A 16,000-nucleotide genomic window follows, 5' to 3' on the forward strand; every position below is an offset into this window, starting at 1 on the left:
GTGCCACAATATATATGCCATTCTTTCCTTAGGGGGTATTGAGCAAGCCTAGATACAGCTGAAGGCAAAATTATAGTGTGAGAATAACCAACTGATACCAAACTCTTCCTGCTCAGTTTGCTCAAATAAATGGCACTGAACTGCTCTGAACAGACCCTCTAGATCAGAAGTGTTTCTCTCTGGTCTAGTGCCAGCTTCTTCTACTGCTCTGTCTGAATGTCAAGTGGAAGATTCCCCAAAAGGTGTTCAGACTGTTGCAGCTGAGCTGTCTCTTCCTCCTCTTGTTCTCAGGTACTGGGGATGCTGAGGCGAAGAGAATGATAGACTATCTATGACCTTTTGTTGTAGACCTGTTTTGTTCTCAAATCCTGCAGCCAATCCCTTGTGTTTAGTTCCTCAGCTCTCATTTCCGTGTTTGCTGCCTCCCAGATCTATTATTTGACTTAACAGGCAGTCAGGACTTACTTTTTGGACATCCTTTTCCCCCAAAGCTTTCAGAAAAACAGTCACTCATTCTGTCTTCAGGCTGGTAAAATTTGGTCCTGATGCTCTCATTTTGATGTTCCCTGCTGCTGATGTGAATATCTTTAATACTGTATGGATCTTACCATCCTAACCCTGGTGTATTGTGTCTGTATGTGTATTTACAAGCAATGTAAAATCACCACCTCTCTTTTCCTGGAAATCAGAGACCCTGTGCACACTTCCTTCCCAGCTGAAATCTTGCTGCAGTCCAGACATCTATTTTCCTCTGCCAGCTCTCAGCCACTCCAGCAAATGACTCCTACATAGCTCAGCAGTTGATTTATGCACCGTTAATGAGTCCCCTCTGAATCCACTCCCTTCCCTGCCTCTGCCCATGAAATGCCTGAGCATCCTGTATCTCCTGAGTTAACTATACTGATGGATTGCTGTCCCCAGACATTGAGCAAAGACCCAGAGCACAGGGACTTGAGACATTGTTCCTGATTTGGGTGGCCTCAACTCTGTGCTTTCAGGCTGGAGCAAGATCTGCTCTAAGTATTGAAGAATAGGGCAACACTAACCAAGCAACAAATTTTTTTGGTTCATGAAGCGGTCTGAAAGCCCAAAAGCCCAAAAGGAGGGCTGTCAAAGCATCAGTTACAGCTGTCTTAAATGTTCCAGACTGTCTGTGCTTAACACTGAGTTTGTTTCACCTGACAGTTAAGTGAATTGGCCTGGTCTGAGTACAAGTGACTAAAACATGGAAAAAATTCAGCTGCAGAAATGCAGGGTGGTAAACAGCAAAGAAATTGTTGAAACTTTAATATTTGTGTCTGTGTTGTAGTGTATACCAAAATAACAGCACCATTCAGAATCCAGCCCTTCTCTTTGTTCATGAAGAAAGCCAGATCTATTTTCAGTGGTATCCCAAGCTGAATTAGTTTGGGCAAATGAAAAATCTGAGTAATGTTTAACCAAATTAAAGATGTGGCAAAGGCAGATGTTAACTGTTTACTTTCCAAGGCTAATTCCTCAACTTTTCTCAGGTGAAATGTGAGTTCCCAATTGCCTAGTCTCTGACTGCTCTGGTTGGATGTTCTGAAACAATTTCCTACAGACAGACCTACGCATCAGTCCCTGAAACTCACAAAGCCTACTGGGTCTGATGCAAAACTAACTGGCATTGCATTTAGTTGCATTGTGCCATGACTGTGCTGGTACCAACAGCTGTTGCATAGATCCTGGACCTCCCCCCCTCACCTTTACAGTAGTGCTTGTTGTTCAGGCTCTGATGAGTCTTTTGCCTTATTGTTGTATTACTGGTGTGGATTTCAGCAGCTCTGAACCAACTCCTGCTGAAGCCAGCAAGTTTCCATTGGTTTCATAGGGACTGCAGTGGTACACTTGACTGGTATAAACATATCCCATATCAACTCTGCTAGCTACTAATAGTCCTACTTGCTCCCCTTTCTTGTTATGTAGTGGGGTGATCTGACAGCTACTGGCTCTTCAAGAAATGTATGCTTAAGTCCAGGCTTCCTGTTTTGGGGTCTTGTGCGCTTCTTTGCTTGTTATGGTGTTTGATTTGGTTTTTTAATACCTTATCTCAACCTGAATAAAGGATGTTAGTAGAATTCTGGGAGATATACTGAGTGTGTGAGTGCACACATATGCAAAGAAAGCAAGCATTAGATGACATTTGGCTTTCCCAACCCATTGAAATCACTATAACCTGAGCAAGAAGACTTTTAAAGGAGAACTCCTGCCTTGAATACAGTTGCCTAGATTCCTCCTGCTTTTCTTCATTAAGAAAGAGCAACCTGTATTTGTCTAGTATTGCTGTGGTGACCCAGTCACAGGTTGGTGAGGGCGGTACTCTTGCCTTTTGCCCAGGGACACCTGCTCTCAATCAGCGCTGTCCCACTGGCCAGCCCCTGCCATGTACACACTGCACAGGCTATCTCTGGACACTACACCTACTCCACAGGCCCTTGGCTATTCCTAGGAGGACTTGCTAAGTTGTCTTTAACTTGTGCTCCTGATTTCACCAACTCAGCCTGAACTTAGATCCTGCCCCCATAGGGAGAATTCCAGCTGAAAATATCTCAAATCAGAAGGAAACTACTGCTCATCAGTCTGCCCAGCCTCCTGTCCTACCCAGATCTTTTTCCACTCCCTTGGGGTTAGGGAAAACATGGTCATTTCTAAGACAGCTCTAAAGTAAGCAGGCTTGTGTAGCAGACTGAGGAAAAGAATACCAAGGGTTGGGGGAGATACTTCATCATGAAGAAATCCTTTATATTTGCAGTAACAGCCACCCTTCACCATGGGATTGCCTTCATTTTGTGAGAGGTTTGCTCTGCAAGGGCATGTCAAGGCCTGTTTGGCCCTGAGATTTCCATTCCTGGCACTCCTGACTATACACCCAGGCCAAAAGAGCACGAATTGGTCAGTGCTCCAGTGTCAGGAGTACATAGATGCCAGCAATATATATAGGAGGGAAAAAGAAAGGAAAACCAGTCTTTGGGCTTGAATACAGGGAAGGTGGAAGTAAAATGAAATGCCAGAGGGAAGGACATAGCAGAGGAGATTGTGCAGGCTGAGGAGAGATTAATAGGCATTAGAAATAAGCAAAAGACATGGGAGAATTCAGATCAGTGCTGAGGCAAGCAGCAGGGAATGTTCTTAGCAAGGAGCATTAGGAAGTTGAACACAGATGGCAAGATATGAAAGGCAGACAGACCTGAGAACTGTAAGGGCAGCATGGAGGAAAAACCTTAAAATCCAGGAATGGGAAAAAGGTGAAAAGTATATAAACAAATATCTAAAATAATAATACTTTCCAAATCAGAAATAATAATTTTCTTTATCTTGATGTTAGAAAGCTGTATATAAACTAAGCAAGGTAGTGTAAGAATAATTTTATTTAATATTTTGGTAACACAATGATACATCTCAAAACTACCATAGAATTTAGCTTGCTAAATGACTGCATACATTCTAAATAGGTGCTACTAAATTTGATTAACTTCACAGAGTACATGTTTATGGCTTTATGTGACCAACAGCTATATAGTGTGTAACCCCTTGACTGACATGAGCAGCGTGAATGGATTTTGCACTAGTAGCCAATGCATAGTTACACCTTTTGGAAGGGTGAAAAATTGCAACAGACATTTTTTATTAAAATATTAATTGATGATCCTTGCATTAGAATAGCTATTCAGCTGTAGGTTACATACTTTATTTCTTTTAATAACAGCACTTACAAAAGTACAAGAAAAATTGTCTTGCTAGCATTTGATCTAATGTAGATCTCCATATGAAAATGCTGAGTATCTTATAAAGCTTTTCACAGATATAGGCTAAGTTCTGGGATATCACAAACTTGTACGTAATTCACAAAAACACCTGAGGTTACTCCATGTATATGTAGCAGAAAGCTTTTTTTAGCTCTAGACCAGATGATAGATACCACATGAAGCCAGAGACTTTAAGCAGTTTCATTAGTACTGTGTGGGGTTATAGAGCAGTTCTTGTAGGCTTGATTCAAGTTTTTTAAATCAGTAGCGAACTTGTACTTAAGATCGGGATTGTGTTGTTAAGCCAGCTCTTCCCAGTGCCAGTAGGAGCTCTGTCCCTGCTGCCAGTGTGACTGAGACTGCCCATCTATCAGAAGTCACAGTGCAAATCCTTACTTGCTTAGGTCTCAGCAGAGCTACTTCACTGTGTAGCACTATAACCTTGTTTTTCTAGCTCTACTAATACCTTACCTGGTACTGATAACTGTAACCCTGGCTGAGCACAGCAAGTCATGTGAGGTACTCTCATGTCTGATGGATTTCATATGTAATTGAAGGCAATCTGCAGCTCCAAAGAAGTGCCCAACACTTTTCAAATCAGGCATTTACATAGGGCTGTTTGCTTTCTAGAGAAATATGCAGCTTTGTGAAACAAACATTAGCTGGAGGTTCCATGTCATAAAGTTTCACGTGTGCTTTAAAATAAGAGGTGTTCTAAAAAAAATTATGAAGTTTGCCTCACAAATATTGTAAAAGAACTTTTTGTTCAGTCAATGGGTACTTTAATTAGGACATGTAATGTTCATTTTCCTTCTGGGACTTTGTTCCAAACAAATTGTACTAAAAGTACATAGTTGATTTTAAGATATACTATTTAACTCACCCTAACAGAATGACTAGTGAGTAGAGGTATTATTTGCTGTGTGCTTTACTTGAGGCTTGTGGCATTAATGTTTTAATATAAACCTCCCCCAGTCTCACTTCTGCCTACCTTGGCCAATGTGGATTTTACTAGACTTACCTATGTGCTTAGGGACAGCTGTATTAACTCCTTCTTAAAGAAACAAAAAGTTCAGCTATACCTTTATAAATCTCATTCAAATACTTAGTTTGTTTGTAACCATGCTAATGAACAGGTTAGCATATGATTTGTATAACCCTTGCCATCTAGTGACAGAAATTCTGATCTTTCAAAACTTTGTGGAAAGTTACTACATTAGGACATTCTACTAATTTTCATATAAGACATGAATTTTAGTTTCAAACATGCTTACAAGCAAGACTTTTATTGTTTTAGGCATTTATGTAAACATTTTGGAATGCTGAAGGCAAGACTTTACATTGCCATTTTACCAAAAATCATGTGAACACTTATTATTGAGGCATTAATGTACATCCCAGCAGCCAGAACACCAGAGCTGCCATGAGCCTATGGCAGTTTCCAGCAGAGTAAATTCAGAAGCAGGCTGCAGTGTTCTGAGCAACTGCTTTTGTTTGTTTTTTAATCAGTGATTCCACATTCAGAAGTGAAATCTCTTAAGGCAAACTTAGAGTTAAGGCATAGCACATGGAGACATGGAAAGGATTATAGAGACAGTTCCTGGAGATGCTCCAACCAGTCAGTAGATAAAAAGCACTTTACACTGACAACTTCTGTGAACAAGCTAGAAAAGAAAAGGCTTACTTTCAAATTGCATATGTTTTATCATTTAATATATTGTTCCCCTGGCTCTCCTTCTAGAATTAAAAAGATGACTTGAATTATACCTTGTGCAACTTTTCTTCCTGCTTTTATAACATGTAATATTGGCTATGTACCAAAAATATCACCAGAACAAGCTATGAGTTATATAAATCTAAAAAGAGAGAGGGGGATTATCTGTAGATGCAAGGTTTATTGCTTAGGCATTTGCTGACAGCTGACTTTCACTGGCTGCTTTCTCTGCTTGCAGTCTTTGGACAGCCTGATCGAGCAAATCCATCGTATCTCGGAGCGTAACATTCAAGGTGAATGGCTTAGGTTTAATGGTCAGCCCATAAGTAAAGTCCATTTTAGGGTCCTCGTTTGGATTAGCAGTAAAATTGCACTGATGCACCAGTATGGAGGTAAAGAGAAAGAGCTGCACCTTGGATAACTCCTCTCCAATACACCGACGCTTTCCCAATGAGAAAATCATCACGCTGCTAGTAAGATCTTTATTGATGAACCCATTTTCATCCAGGAATCTTGTTGGATCAAAATCCTCTGGGTTGGACCATTTTGCTGGGTCATGATTCACTGACCACTGATTGACAAAGATGACAGTGTCCTTGGGAATGAGGTAGCCCATGATGAAGGTGTTGGTTGTGGTGGCGTGTGGGATAGTCACAGGCACAAAGCTGCTGAAACGCATGGATTCATACAGGAAAGCCATGATGTAGGGCAGGTGAGGCTGATCTTCAACACACGGCAGACGGTCTCTTCCAACAATCCTATCCACTTCTTCTTGCATTTTAGCCTGCACTTTTGGATACCTGTCATTTAAAGCAAGATGTGTGTGCGTACATAACACTTTCAAAAGATTTTTATCACAAATAATCCTTGCTGCAAACATTTTTCACAGACTCTCACCGCCATCCTAAATGATGCAGTTTGAGCAGAGTTCAAATGTGTAGACCTCAGTTGAAAACTTAGAGAAAAAAACAAACTTCCCATGCACTGGTGTAATTTTAGTTTTGCTCAGTTTTTACTTTAATATCCCATGTAACTGATTCTCAACATAAAAAAATAACAATAACCTAAAGTGTGCTGAAACTGAATATTCTGGTCCAACTTTGAAAATTAATTCTAAAATTAGAATTACTTGTCTCTTCTAAGTATTGCATTTTCCGTGGGAACAAGAATTTGATTTGCCAACTCTGTATGTGACTTTTAAAAGTTAGCATGGAGTTTATCACTAGACACATTTCATACCTTTGAAAGCCTGCAGGTTTCTAAACTAGAAAAAAATCCCAATTATTAAATTGTTAGAATGGCTTTATGAGGTTCCAACTTTTAGTTTGAGAAGATATTTTCTAATTAATATCAAATTATGTTTTCTCTATAATGTATTTAAAGATGGCTGTCTTGAAGTCTGGACAGTTTGGAAGGCTACACAGTAATTAAACAAGATCAAAATGTTAATACATCTTTTGCTTGTCTAAAAGCACATATTCTGCCCAGGAGCCTTCATTTGCTTTAAGTATTCAAGTTTGGCTTCTGCATCTTTGCTTTTTCCTCCTGCAGCAGACTCACATGTCAAATGCTAGGCAAACATGAGAAATTGGGAGAAACCCAAGAGTTATGTGAACACTGGGACATCACACCCTTAGCTGGAGTGTTAAATATTTGCCTGTTTTTCAAGAAGCAACTGAGTAGATAATGTTTGCATATGCCTACAAATTAAGCAGGCGATGAAAGAAAAAGCCAGGATAGGCAAGAGAGTCGGTGTAATGGCACCTTCTCCTAAACCACCTCCCCTCTCTGCATTTCCCCGGCAGACAGGCCGGTGCCAGGGCAGCGCTCCCGCCGGCTGCCCAAGGGGTCTGCCTTGCCCAGTCACGCAATGGCAAGGAAGGCACACACTACGGCAGCTCAGCATAATAGCGGGTTTGTAAAGCGGTGCACGAACTCTTTATCGTGCTTAAGCAGTTGTTATCCTGTTCCTATGATCTCCTTGATCTTGACCTGCTAAAATCTGTTACTTTCGGGTTTTACTCGGCTGCCTTTCTGCCAGCCTCTCCTTATGCACCATAACCCGACCGCCTGAGTAGGGTGGGATTTATATTCTTTTATACTTCCTTATCTCTTTCTGGCGGGTTTCCCAGAGCTTCTGTGTTAGTTAATGGGAGGCCGCTGAGGCACCCGGCGCTGCGCGGGCTGGCGCTGCCCGGTCTCGCAGACCCGCGACCCGACGGCGGGTCCCTGCCGGGGCCGTGTCCCCGGCTATGCCCGGACCCGGAGCTCCATGCGCTGTCTCGGGCCGGCTGCTCCCGCCGCGGGAGCCCTCCCAGCAGCGCCTTTGCCCATGCGGCGCAGTTTAAACGGGGCTCCCCCGGGGCTGGCGGGCGCTCGCACCCCGGGCGGGCTCGCATGTCCCCCCCCTACCCCGGGCCGATGGGGCGCTCCGGTGTGCTGCCGCCTCCGCCGGCACATACCTGATGAGGAAGATGAGGAGCCACTGTAGGGCGGTGGAGAGGGTGTCCTGGCTGGCGCCGAAGATGTCGGTGACGGTGGCGGGCACGTGCTCGAGCTGCAGCCACGGCTGCTCCCGCTGCAGGCGGATGAAGGCGTCCATCATATCGCGGGGGGCGGCCCCGGGGCGCAGGCTGCGCTGGTGCTGCAGGAACTTGCCGCGGACGAAGCCGTAGAAGTCGCGGTTGAGGTCGCGAAAGGCGCGGTAGGCGGCGCGGACGGGGCTGGGGAAGCGCTGGAGCCAGGGCAGCGCATCCACCAGGCTGCCGGCGCCCACCGCCCGTCCGAACTGCTCGTTGCGCCCCACGATGCGCAGGAACTCGCCGTCGCCGTGGCTGTAGCGGCGGCCGAAGCACAGGGCGCTCATGACGTTGGCCACGGCCACCACCAGGACGCGCGAGGGGTCGAGGAAGGCGCCGCCGGCGCTGCCGCGCACCAGCAGCGCCACCAGCGCCCGCGCCTCGCCCACCAGGTGCCGCTCGAGCAGGCGGCGGGTGGCGGGACTGCCCGTGGAGAAGGCGCGCACCGTGGCGTGCGCCGCCCGCCGGTGCAGCTTCCAGAGCTCCGAGTATCCGCCGAAGGCCAGGCTGAGCCCGCCCGACACCAGCTGGAAGGACGGGAAGGGCGGGCGGCCCGCGAAGGCGGCCCCCTGGCGGACGAGGGCCTGGCGGATGGCGCGCTCCCCGTTCAGCACCACCACGGGCCAGCGCCCCAGGCGCAGCTGGAACACGGCGCCGTAGGTGCTGGCCAGCCGGGCGAAGGAGAGGTGGGGGGCGCTGCCCAGCTGCGCCGCGTTGCCGATCAGGGGCCAGGGGAAAGGGCCCGGCGGTGCCCGGCGCTGGCCCTGCCGCCGGCGCTGCTGATGCTGCAGGAGGAGCTTGCCCAGGTGGATCGCGGCGAGCAGGCAGAGGATGAGCAGGAGGGAGCTTTGCAACGGGGGCATGCCGCGCAGCGCTTCCCCGAGCCTTTCGAGGGCCATGCTGCAAGGGAAAGAGAAAGGTCAGCGGGCAGCGTCCCCGCGGCGTGGGGGGACCTTCAGGTCCCGCGGGTAAGGGGAAGCCCGGACGGAGCCCGCTGGTATGGCGGAGGTGAGCCCCGGCAGCCGTCCCAGCTCTCGGAGTCCGGGCAAGTCTTTCCTATGCGCTCCTCGTGTGCCTAAAGCCCCCCGAATCCTGTTCGAAAAACAAGGGATAATCGATAATCAAGTGGCAAACTCCTAATAAGAGATCGAAGTCGTGTTTGGCGGAGAGGCCGCTGCTCTCTCTCCGCCGGTAGGGAAAGTTCTCAACGAGAGATCCAACAGGTCACGGCTGAGAGAGGCACAGAGGAAAGCAGGAGGATGCTCTCGGCTGTCGAGCCTCCGCAGATGCAGGCAACTGCCGTGCGCCGGAGACAGGTTAATTCTGGCGCTGCACATCGCTCCCCCCGGCGAAAAAGCCCCTGCGAGAAACGGGTTGCCCGCCCCACTGTCGGAATTTCCCGCTGCTCCGGAGAAACGCACGCGTCCCGAGCCCTTCCCTCCTCCCCGCACCTTCGGGCCCATCGCGGCATCGCAGGCTGGCGGTCTGCCGCCCCGGGGATGGGCGGCGGAGGATGCCTGAGGACTCTGCGTGGCAGTGCTGAGTGGTCCCGCTTCCCATCCCCGTGCCGCGGGACCACCCGCTCCAGCCTTTCAGAAGCAGCGAGAGGATGAAGGGGTGAAATAAGCGGCGGGCTCCTGTAGCAGAACTGACCTGTTGCACACTGCTTCCATCCGAGACCTTGAGGAGGATGGAGAGGAGCTGTGCAGCCGGCGGCAGCTCTAATGGACAAGCCGCGGCTCCGAGGAGAGCGGCGACGGCGGCGTTCAGATCCAAGCCTTTGGGAAACTCATTAAGAGCCCCGGTACCTGTCACCCGGAGCTTGGCAGGTCATGTGCAGGCAAATGCCAGTTGCGCCCGATCCCAGCGCAGTTATCACCTTCCCAGCTCTTTAACCCTCTCGCCCCAAGGCAGCCACCTGCCCCGAGCAGCTCCGCGGACCGGGAGCGAGCGGGCTGTTGCGCCCCCTCCCTCTCTCTCTCCCTCCCACCCGCCTGCTGGCCTGTGGGGACTGGACGGGGCCAGCCCAGCCCGCCGCAGGGAGCAAAGGCGAGCGGCTCAGAGGGCGCGGCGAGGACGGCCCGCTGCTCTCAGACTCAGCCGGATCCGGAGCCGCCACCTCTGGGCGCCTGGCATTGCCACTCCCGGCTTTAAACCTGCCGGCATCCGCGGTGCGCGGCGCGGTGCGGGCGGGACGCGGACGGCCCCGCTGGCAAATCGCCGTTGCCTGGCCCGTCCTCTGGCTTGAGGGGTCGCAGTTATTTGCCAGCTGCCCTTGGGTCCTCGCCAAGCGGAGCGGCTGAGCCGCAGACGCTTTTATGGCCGGGGACAAAAGTTTTTGCGGAGGAGGTGCCGGGAGGGGAGAGGGGTGGCGGGCGGGCTCGCAGCTCTCGCTGTCGGGAGGCGAAGTCTCGCCTGCATCTTAGGGGCTGAGGAAGCCGAAGAGCTTCCCCTCCTCCGCCTGTCGCCTCCCCGTTGCGTGCGGAGTTAGCATTGCGTGAGCCGGGGCTGGAAAGCCTCCAGCCATCTCCTTCCCGGGCCCCTACCCCTCCTCGCAATACCTGACACCAGCTCCGGGGAGAATGAGGCTGGGAAGCCCCGGGCAGCTCGCACCCCGTCCGGCTCCGGTGCCCTCCGGTCTCGCCTCCGCCCTGCGCTCGCTTCTCTCTCTCTTACGGCGCCTTTTTACTCTTAAATCTGGCGCCTCCGCCCGCACTGGGAGAGCTGGCGAGAGGCGTGTGGGTACGGCGCTCCAAGCCCCCCCGGGCTTTCCGGCGCCCCGGGGGAACCGGGATGGCAAAACCCCCAGATACGGAGGAAATCGTTCCCCAAGAAAACAGAACGACTTTGCTTTGTTCTTGTCATTTTTGCAGTAACAAGAAAAATATAAAAATACGACATTTATTTCAGATTCTTTACAGTCGCGTCATAAGAAGAAAATACGATGTTTTGGTAGCATTTAGGGATTAGATAAAATTAGATGCTGGGAGTCAGCCCAGCTCAGGATATGAGCCCGGTCCTGGCCAGGCTGCTACTGCTTCTGTCTTTGGTAAAAAGTGTAATCCTGCCTGTTGTCACTGTCCCAGGCTCTTCCAGATGGTGATGCTCCTTCTTGCTCAGACTCGCATCAGCCTCGGATCATCTGTTGTTTTGGAGCGTCTTCCTGTCATTGCCAAGTAACAGAGGTGTCAAAACCACTTTTTCTGAACAGTGCCAGGAAAAGTGAGCTTCCCTTTCCCAGCCCCACTTCAAGGGTGAACTTGAAGGGTCCATCCCTATGGGACTAAGGTTAGGGGGTTCTGATATCTCCATCACTATCAGAAGATTGAACCCAAATTTCACATGCTATAACCACTCAGCAATGGAAAAGTTGTCATTGCTCCCTCCTTCATCTGTTTCATGTCAAAGAAGAGACATGGATGTCTTCTGGCAAAGTTCCAGAAAAAGATCTGGGTGACACTGATCTTTTGCCACTGAACAGAAGAATTGTTCCAGGCACTGGGTCTGGGTGGTAAGGACTAGCTTTGATCAGTTACCTGAGCTTTATATTATAATGCTGGGCATTTCTTCTTGCCAGCAGGTAAATTTGCCCTTTTCTTGGTGACTGTGGTAAAAAGTTGCCTAAACTCCAGGCATTCCAGATCTCATTAGTTAGTCCCTAAACCCTTTCTTTGGTTCAGCAACTAAATTAGTTGTATTGCAATTGGATTGCTCCTGGCTGCTTGCAGGAAGTACAGAGAAAAGAATATATTTCCACTATCATGACTTGCAAACTCAAAATTTAAGGCAGGAGCCTAGGAGTTATAAATCCTGGTACTTTGGGGGTTTTTATACTCTAAGGAAACATTAATTATTTCTTATTTCACTTCTCTTTGGTCTTCAGGAGTTCTGTCACCGTTAGGAAAGAAAGAAAACCTATTTTAGATATTTTCTTCTGTGGTGATAGTACCACCTGGTCCCCCTGTACTATTTACAGCTTTGGCTCCCTATTGCATTTATTACAGCCTGAGTATTCTTCTGACTGTATACACTGAACATTCACCCAATTTTTTAGGATTCTGTGTGACCTTGATTAGTCCCTTGGTCTCTGTTATATTCTACAAATTGCCCTACTGCCTACCTCTATATTTATTCTTTTCACCTCTTTTGTTTGTAGAGGCACAGGAGTTCAAAATTGCTTTTAGAGAATGTATGTTCTTTTTTCCCAGTTCTAGGGAGATGATTGAGATGCAGGTCCTACTAAAACCAGTCCCAGGTTCCTGAGTTGGTTAGTTTTGTTAGGCACTGAAGACTGAATCACTGAAAATACATGCCACATAAAATGAATTATTTCTGAAGTCTAGAAAATCCTACTTAATATAATATATGGAAAAGAAAAGGAGTTGGAGGGCTACAAGTGAGTTGGTTTGGGATTAAGGGAGAGGAATTCAGGCCTAATCTCTTAAAAATCTTGATTGATTCGATAGGAATGCCAGATGCAAGGTTTATGGGGCATATCATATCTGTGACTCTTAATAAAGTTGCTTAAGTATGTGGATGAGCATCCTTGTTGTGGAGGTGAAAATTTGATAAAGGAAGAGGAATTGCACAGCCTAGAGAGTCTTCTTTGAGAGAGAATTTTTATGTCTGCCGCAGTCCTCCCTCTTCCAAAAAAACTTCTTAACCCCTAAGAGATTTTTACAAGTGTTAAGAATTACTTAAGTAAATCAAATGTTGAAGACTCAATTCTTAGTTTTACTTCTAACCATGGCAGCCCTTGTCTTTGCTTTTGAATACTGGTAAGCTGCTCATAAATCTTCACGAGCATCAGCTGGAATTTCTCATGGACTTGACTTTGCTGTGTTGTCTTTTCTTACCTTTTGCATCTTTCCATGGAAAGCCCTCCCACACTAGATTTCTCTCTTTCCCATGCCTGGGACTATGGATCTTTTCCTCCTCTCTCTTAATTTTACAAAATCCCAAGGTGGATTAGTTGAGCAATGCTTTATCCTGGGATTGCTTCAGCATAGAGCTTGTACAAATTGTTTGCCATTTGTAGAGTGATCCAAGCCATTTTTTGTTAAACAGTCCTTGGCAACGTTGTTTCTGATTATCTGATTCTGAGTGTTGCACAATACTATATCAGTATGTGCAATATAAGATGAATAAACAAGTAGCATATCTGTAAAACACAAATCACTTGGAAATGTAACCAAGTGCAATATCCTATTGTTTCAGGCTGCTTAAAATTGTACAGATGTACTTACATACCTCTAGTGTTCAACTCTAGTCTCAATACTGCTGTAAGTCAGGAAAATCACTACAACAGCCAGACTACAATCAGGATAAGAGCCTGTACACCTCTGTGTTTGCAACAGCTCACCCAGTCTACGTTTATGTGGTGATCCCAGGTGATGCAGGGTAACCATTATGATTCAAGTAGTTTCAGATCTGGAGCAGAAGATCTGTGCTCAGTCCGGCCATAGCCTCATGGCTGCTGGCTCTGTGGTCATCATCTGTGCTTATTTATCTACACTGCACTGAGTGCTCTGTGTTTGAGACAGCAGCATCACAAGTGTGGATGGTAGCGAGATCATTTCTGATGCAGGCTCCTGGTTTGGCTCAGTTTGTCAGATTTCTGGTCATGCCAAGCATGAGATGTAAGCAAAATAGAAGGAGCCACATCCTCAGTGCTACCCAGAGTGCCAAGCATACATAGGAGCCAGCTGCAGCTCCATGATTCAGGATTATTTACTTAGGCCACTCACTGTGACCTAAAATAAAGCATTTGTGGTATGCTTTTTAAAGCATATGTATTTGTGGTTGCATATCGCATTCTTAACCTTCATTAACTTGCAGCTTTCTTTGGACTTTCACTATTCTCTGCATTCCCACTGACTTCCCAGCTCACATTTTCAATTCTGCCTTGCTATTGAAAACCCTAAATTTGGCTTCTAATTCTGAGCCAAACTCCCGCAGCTGCTGTGGGAAGGCAAGGAACCTCACAGTACTTGCTGGGGCTCAGCTCAGTGGCAGACTGAATTGTAGTCTCTCCAGCTGCTTGCATTTTTCATGTTACTTCCAAATTAAAGGCATACATTGTGGTATGCTTCCACACAGGCAATATACAGGTATGATTACAGAAATGAGGACATGGTGTTATACTTAATTCAAGCATAAAACTTGATTCTGAAACATCTAATTTTTCCTGATTCCTACAGTATTTCTTTCCAAAGTTTGCTGCTTTTTCTTGATGGTATTAGATGAAACCATACAGCTTAGTCTTTCTTGAGAGGAAAAGACAGAGATGATATTTTGTGAATATCTTTTGAGAAGCCTTTTTAAACTGCCTTCTGCTACAAGGCAAAAGAGCAAAATCTAATTTACACACTGTTGGGCTCTCCCTCATCCATGGTATTTTCTGTGTGTCTTTTTACTGACACTGTACAAATTCTTTTAAAGTGCTCTGAAAGAAGTAGTCTGAAGTAGATGGATTAAAAGACATTTAGGAAAGATTAGATACTGCTCAAGGTGTGCATTATTGCATCTCTCCTCAAATGTGATATGTGGGCAAACTGCTGTGCCTGTTCACTCTTCTGCTTTCTAAAGATTACCATGTAAAATAAGGATTTTGGGAGGATAGAAAATTTCAAACCAGATTATTAAAGTAGAGTAAAATTATAAGTGAAGGAAACCCCAGAGTTTATAGCTAAGGGAACTCTGTGCAAATAGACACTTGCAGGGGGTTGACCCTTCAGTACAGAGGAGTAAGACAGCGAAGCACTTGCAGATGAATGAAGAAACTTGCAGTTCCTTGATGAGAATATGGGTTTTCCCATATTGTCCCCCAAGTGTCCTAGCCATTGATTATCTATTTAGCCTATAAATGTTCATTTCACCACTTCCCAACCAATAATTTCCTATGACACAAATATCATCATTTCCCATTATACAAATATTGGTAATTTGGGTTCTTCAGTTTGTGTTTGGTGTGTGCCATTTTTGGTGCTTGACAGCAGAACAAGTGGTCAAAATAATAAAATAGACAACACAGTTTGAATTTGGTCCCCTCTAGAGCAATCCAAGTTAAATTTCAGAATTCTTCTTTGGTCTTCTCTCATAACTTTTGGAAAGCCTGCTCTGCTTACCTGCACATTCATGTGAGTATGTTGAAATTTCTTGTACTATTAGGCATGGATTCTATAGCATCTGGAGTAATTTCTTGTCTAGAAGATTGAAATTTCATAATGGGAAGTTCTCAGCATTTAAAAACATTGTTATCCTTAGTACTGCTGCTTTCAGGTTTTCAGGTGCTCTGAGAGAGGAGATGGCACTGGGCACAAATCGATTGTTGAGATGGCAGCTGAACCAAAGAGAAACGCAATAATTTCTCCATCATGAGGACTTTCCCTAGCTTTTAATCATGAAGAGACAGGCCTTTAGCTGGGATTTCCCAAAGGAGGTTCAAGTTACGGACCTAATAAATTTCATGTCAGTCAAGGAGTTGCTTGTAAATGTCACCTCTTAGATAGCCCTACTCAAATGAGTCAGGAAACATGCTCCCCCCTCTTCTCCCTTCCCCTACTGTAGGTCAATAAAGTGTTGAATAGTATTTGTGGAAAAGCTGCAGAGTAATAGCTCATTCACCAGAAACAGTGAGTATGCTACACTGGCTTCATTGAAGTATCCTGTAAGGTGAAAATGCATGAATCTGAACCACGACCTTCTGTGATTTGACTGATTAAATTTAGCTGAGGAAACGTTTGCATATCCCTCTGTAGCAGGGCATTCTTGGCTTCCTCTGCTCTGTTGTGAAAGGGTTTGGTGCATTTGCCTCCAGCGGTAACTGCATTTCAGCAGTAAATGAAATTACTCAAATACTTGGGACTGGGATGTATGCAGGTAATACCCTAGCCTATAGAATTATTCATGCTCTTCCTCAGGGTAAGGGAAATGGGAGT

The 16,000-nt window shown here is 46.4% G+C and overlaps 2 protein-coding genes across 5 annotated transcripts in view; one reads left to right on the forward strand and one right to left on the reverse strand.

Moving 5' to 3' along the window:
- Positions 1-16,000, forward strand: part of EIF2AK2 (eukaryotic translation initiation factor 2 alpha kinase 2) — a 117,557-nt gene that overhangs the window by 12,255 nt on the left and 89,302 nt on the right. The window lies entirely within an intron of this gene.
- On the reverse strand, positions 3,371-10,033 carry LOC128785172 (cytochrome P450 1B1). The gene is made up of 3 exons (XM_053937441.1): positions 9,714-10,033; positions 7,944-8,960; positions 3,371-6,281 (listed from the first exon to the last, which is right to left on the reverse strand). The coding sequence occupies exons 1-3, from the start codon at positions 9,731-9,733 to the stop codon at positions 5,669-5,671; spliced, it is 1,650 nt and encodes a 549-aa protein (XP_053793416.1). The 5' UTR covers positions 9,734-10,033; the 3' UTR covers positions 3,371-5,668.

Source organism: Vidua chalybeata, chromosome 3 (genome assembly GCF_026979565.1).
Source record: "Vidua chalybeata isolate OUT-0048 chromosome 3, bVidCha1 merged haplotype, whole genome shotgun sequence".
Classification (NCBI taxonomy): Eukaryota; Metazoa; Chordata; class Aves; order Passeriformes; family Viduidae; genus Vidua; species Vidua chalybeata.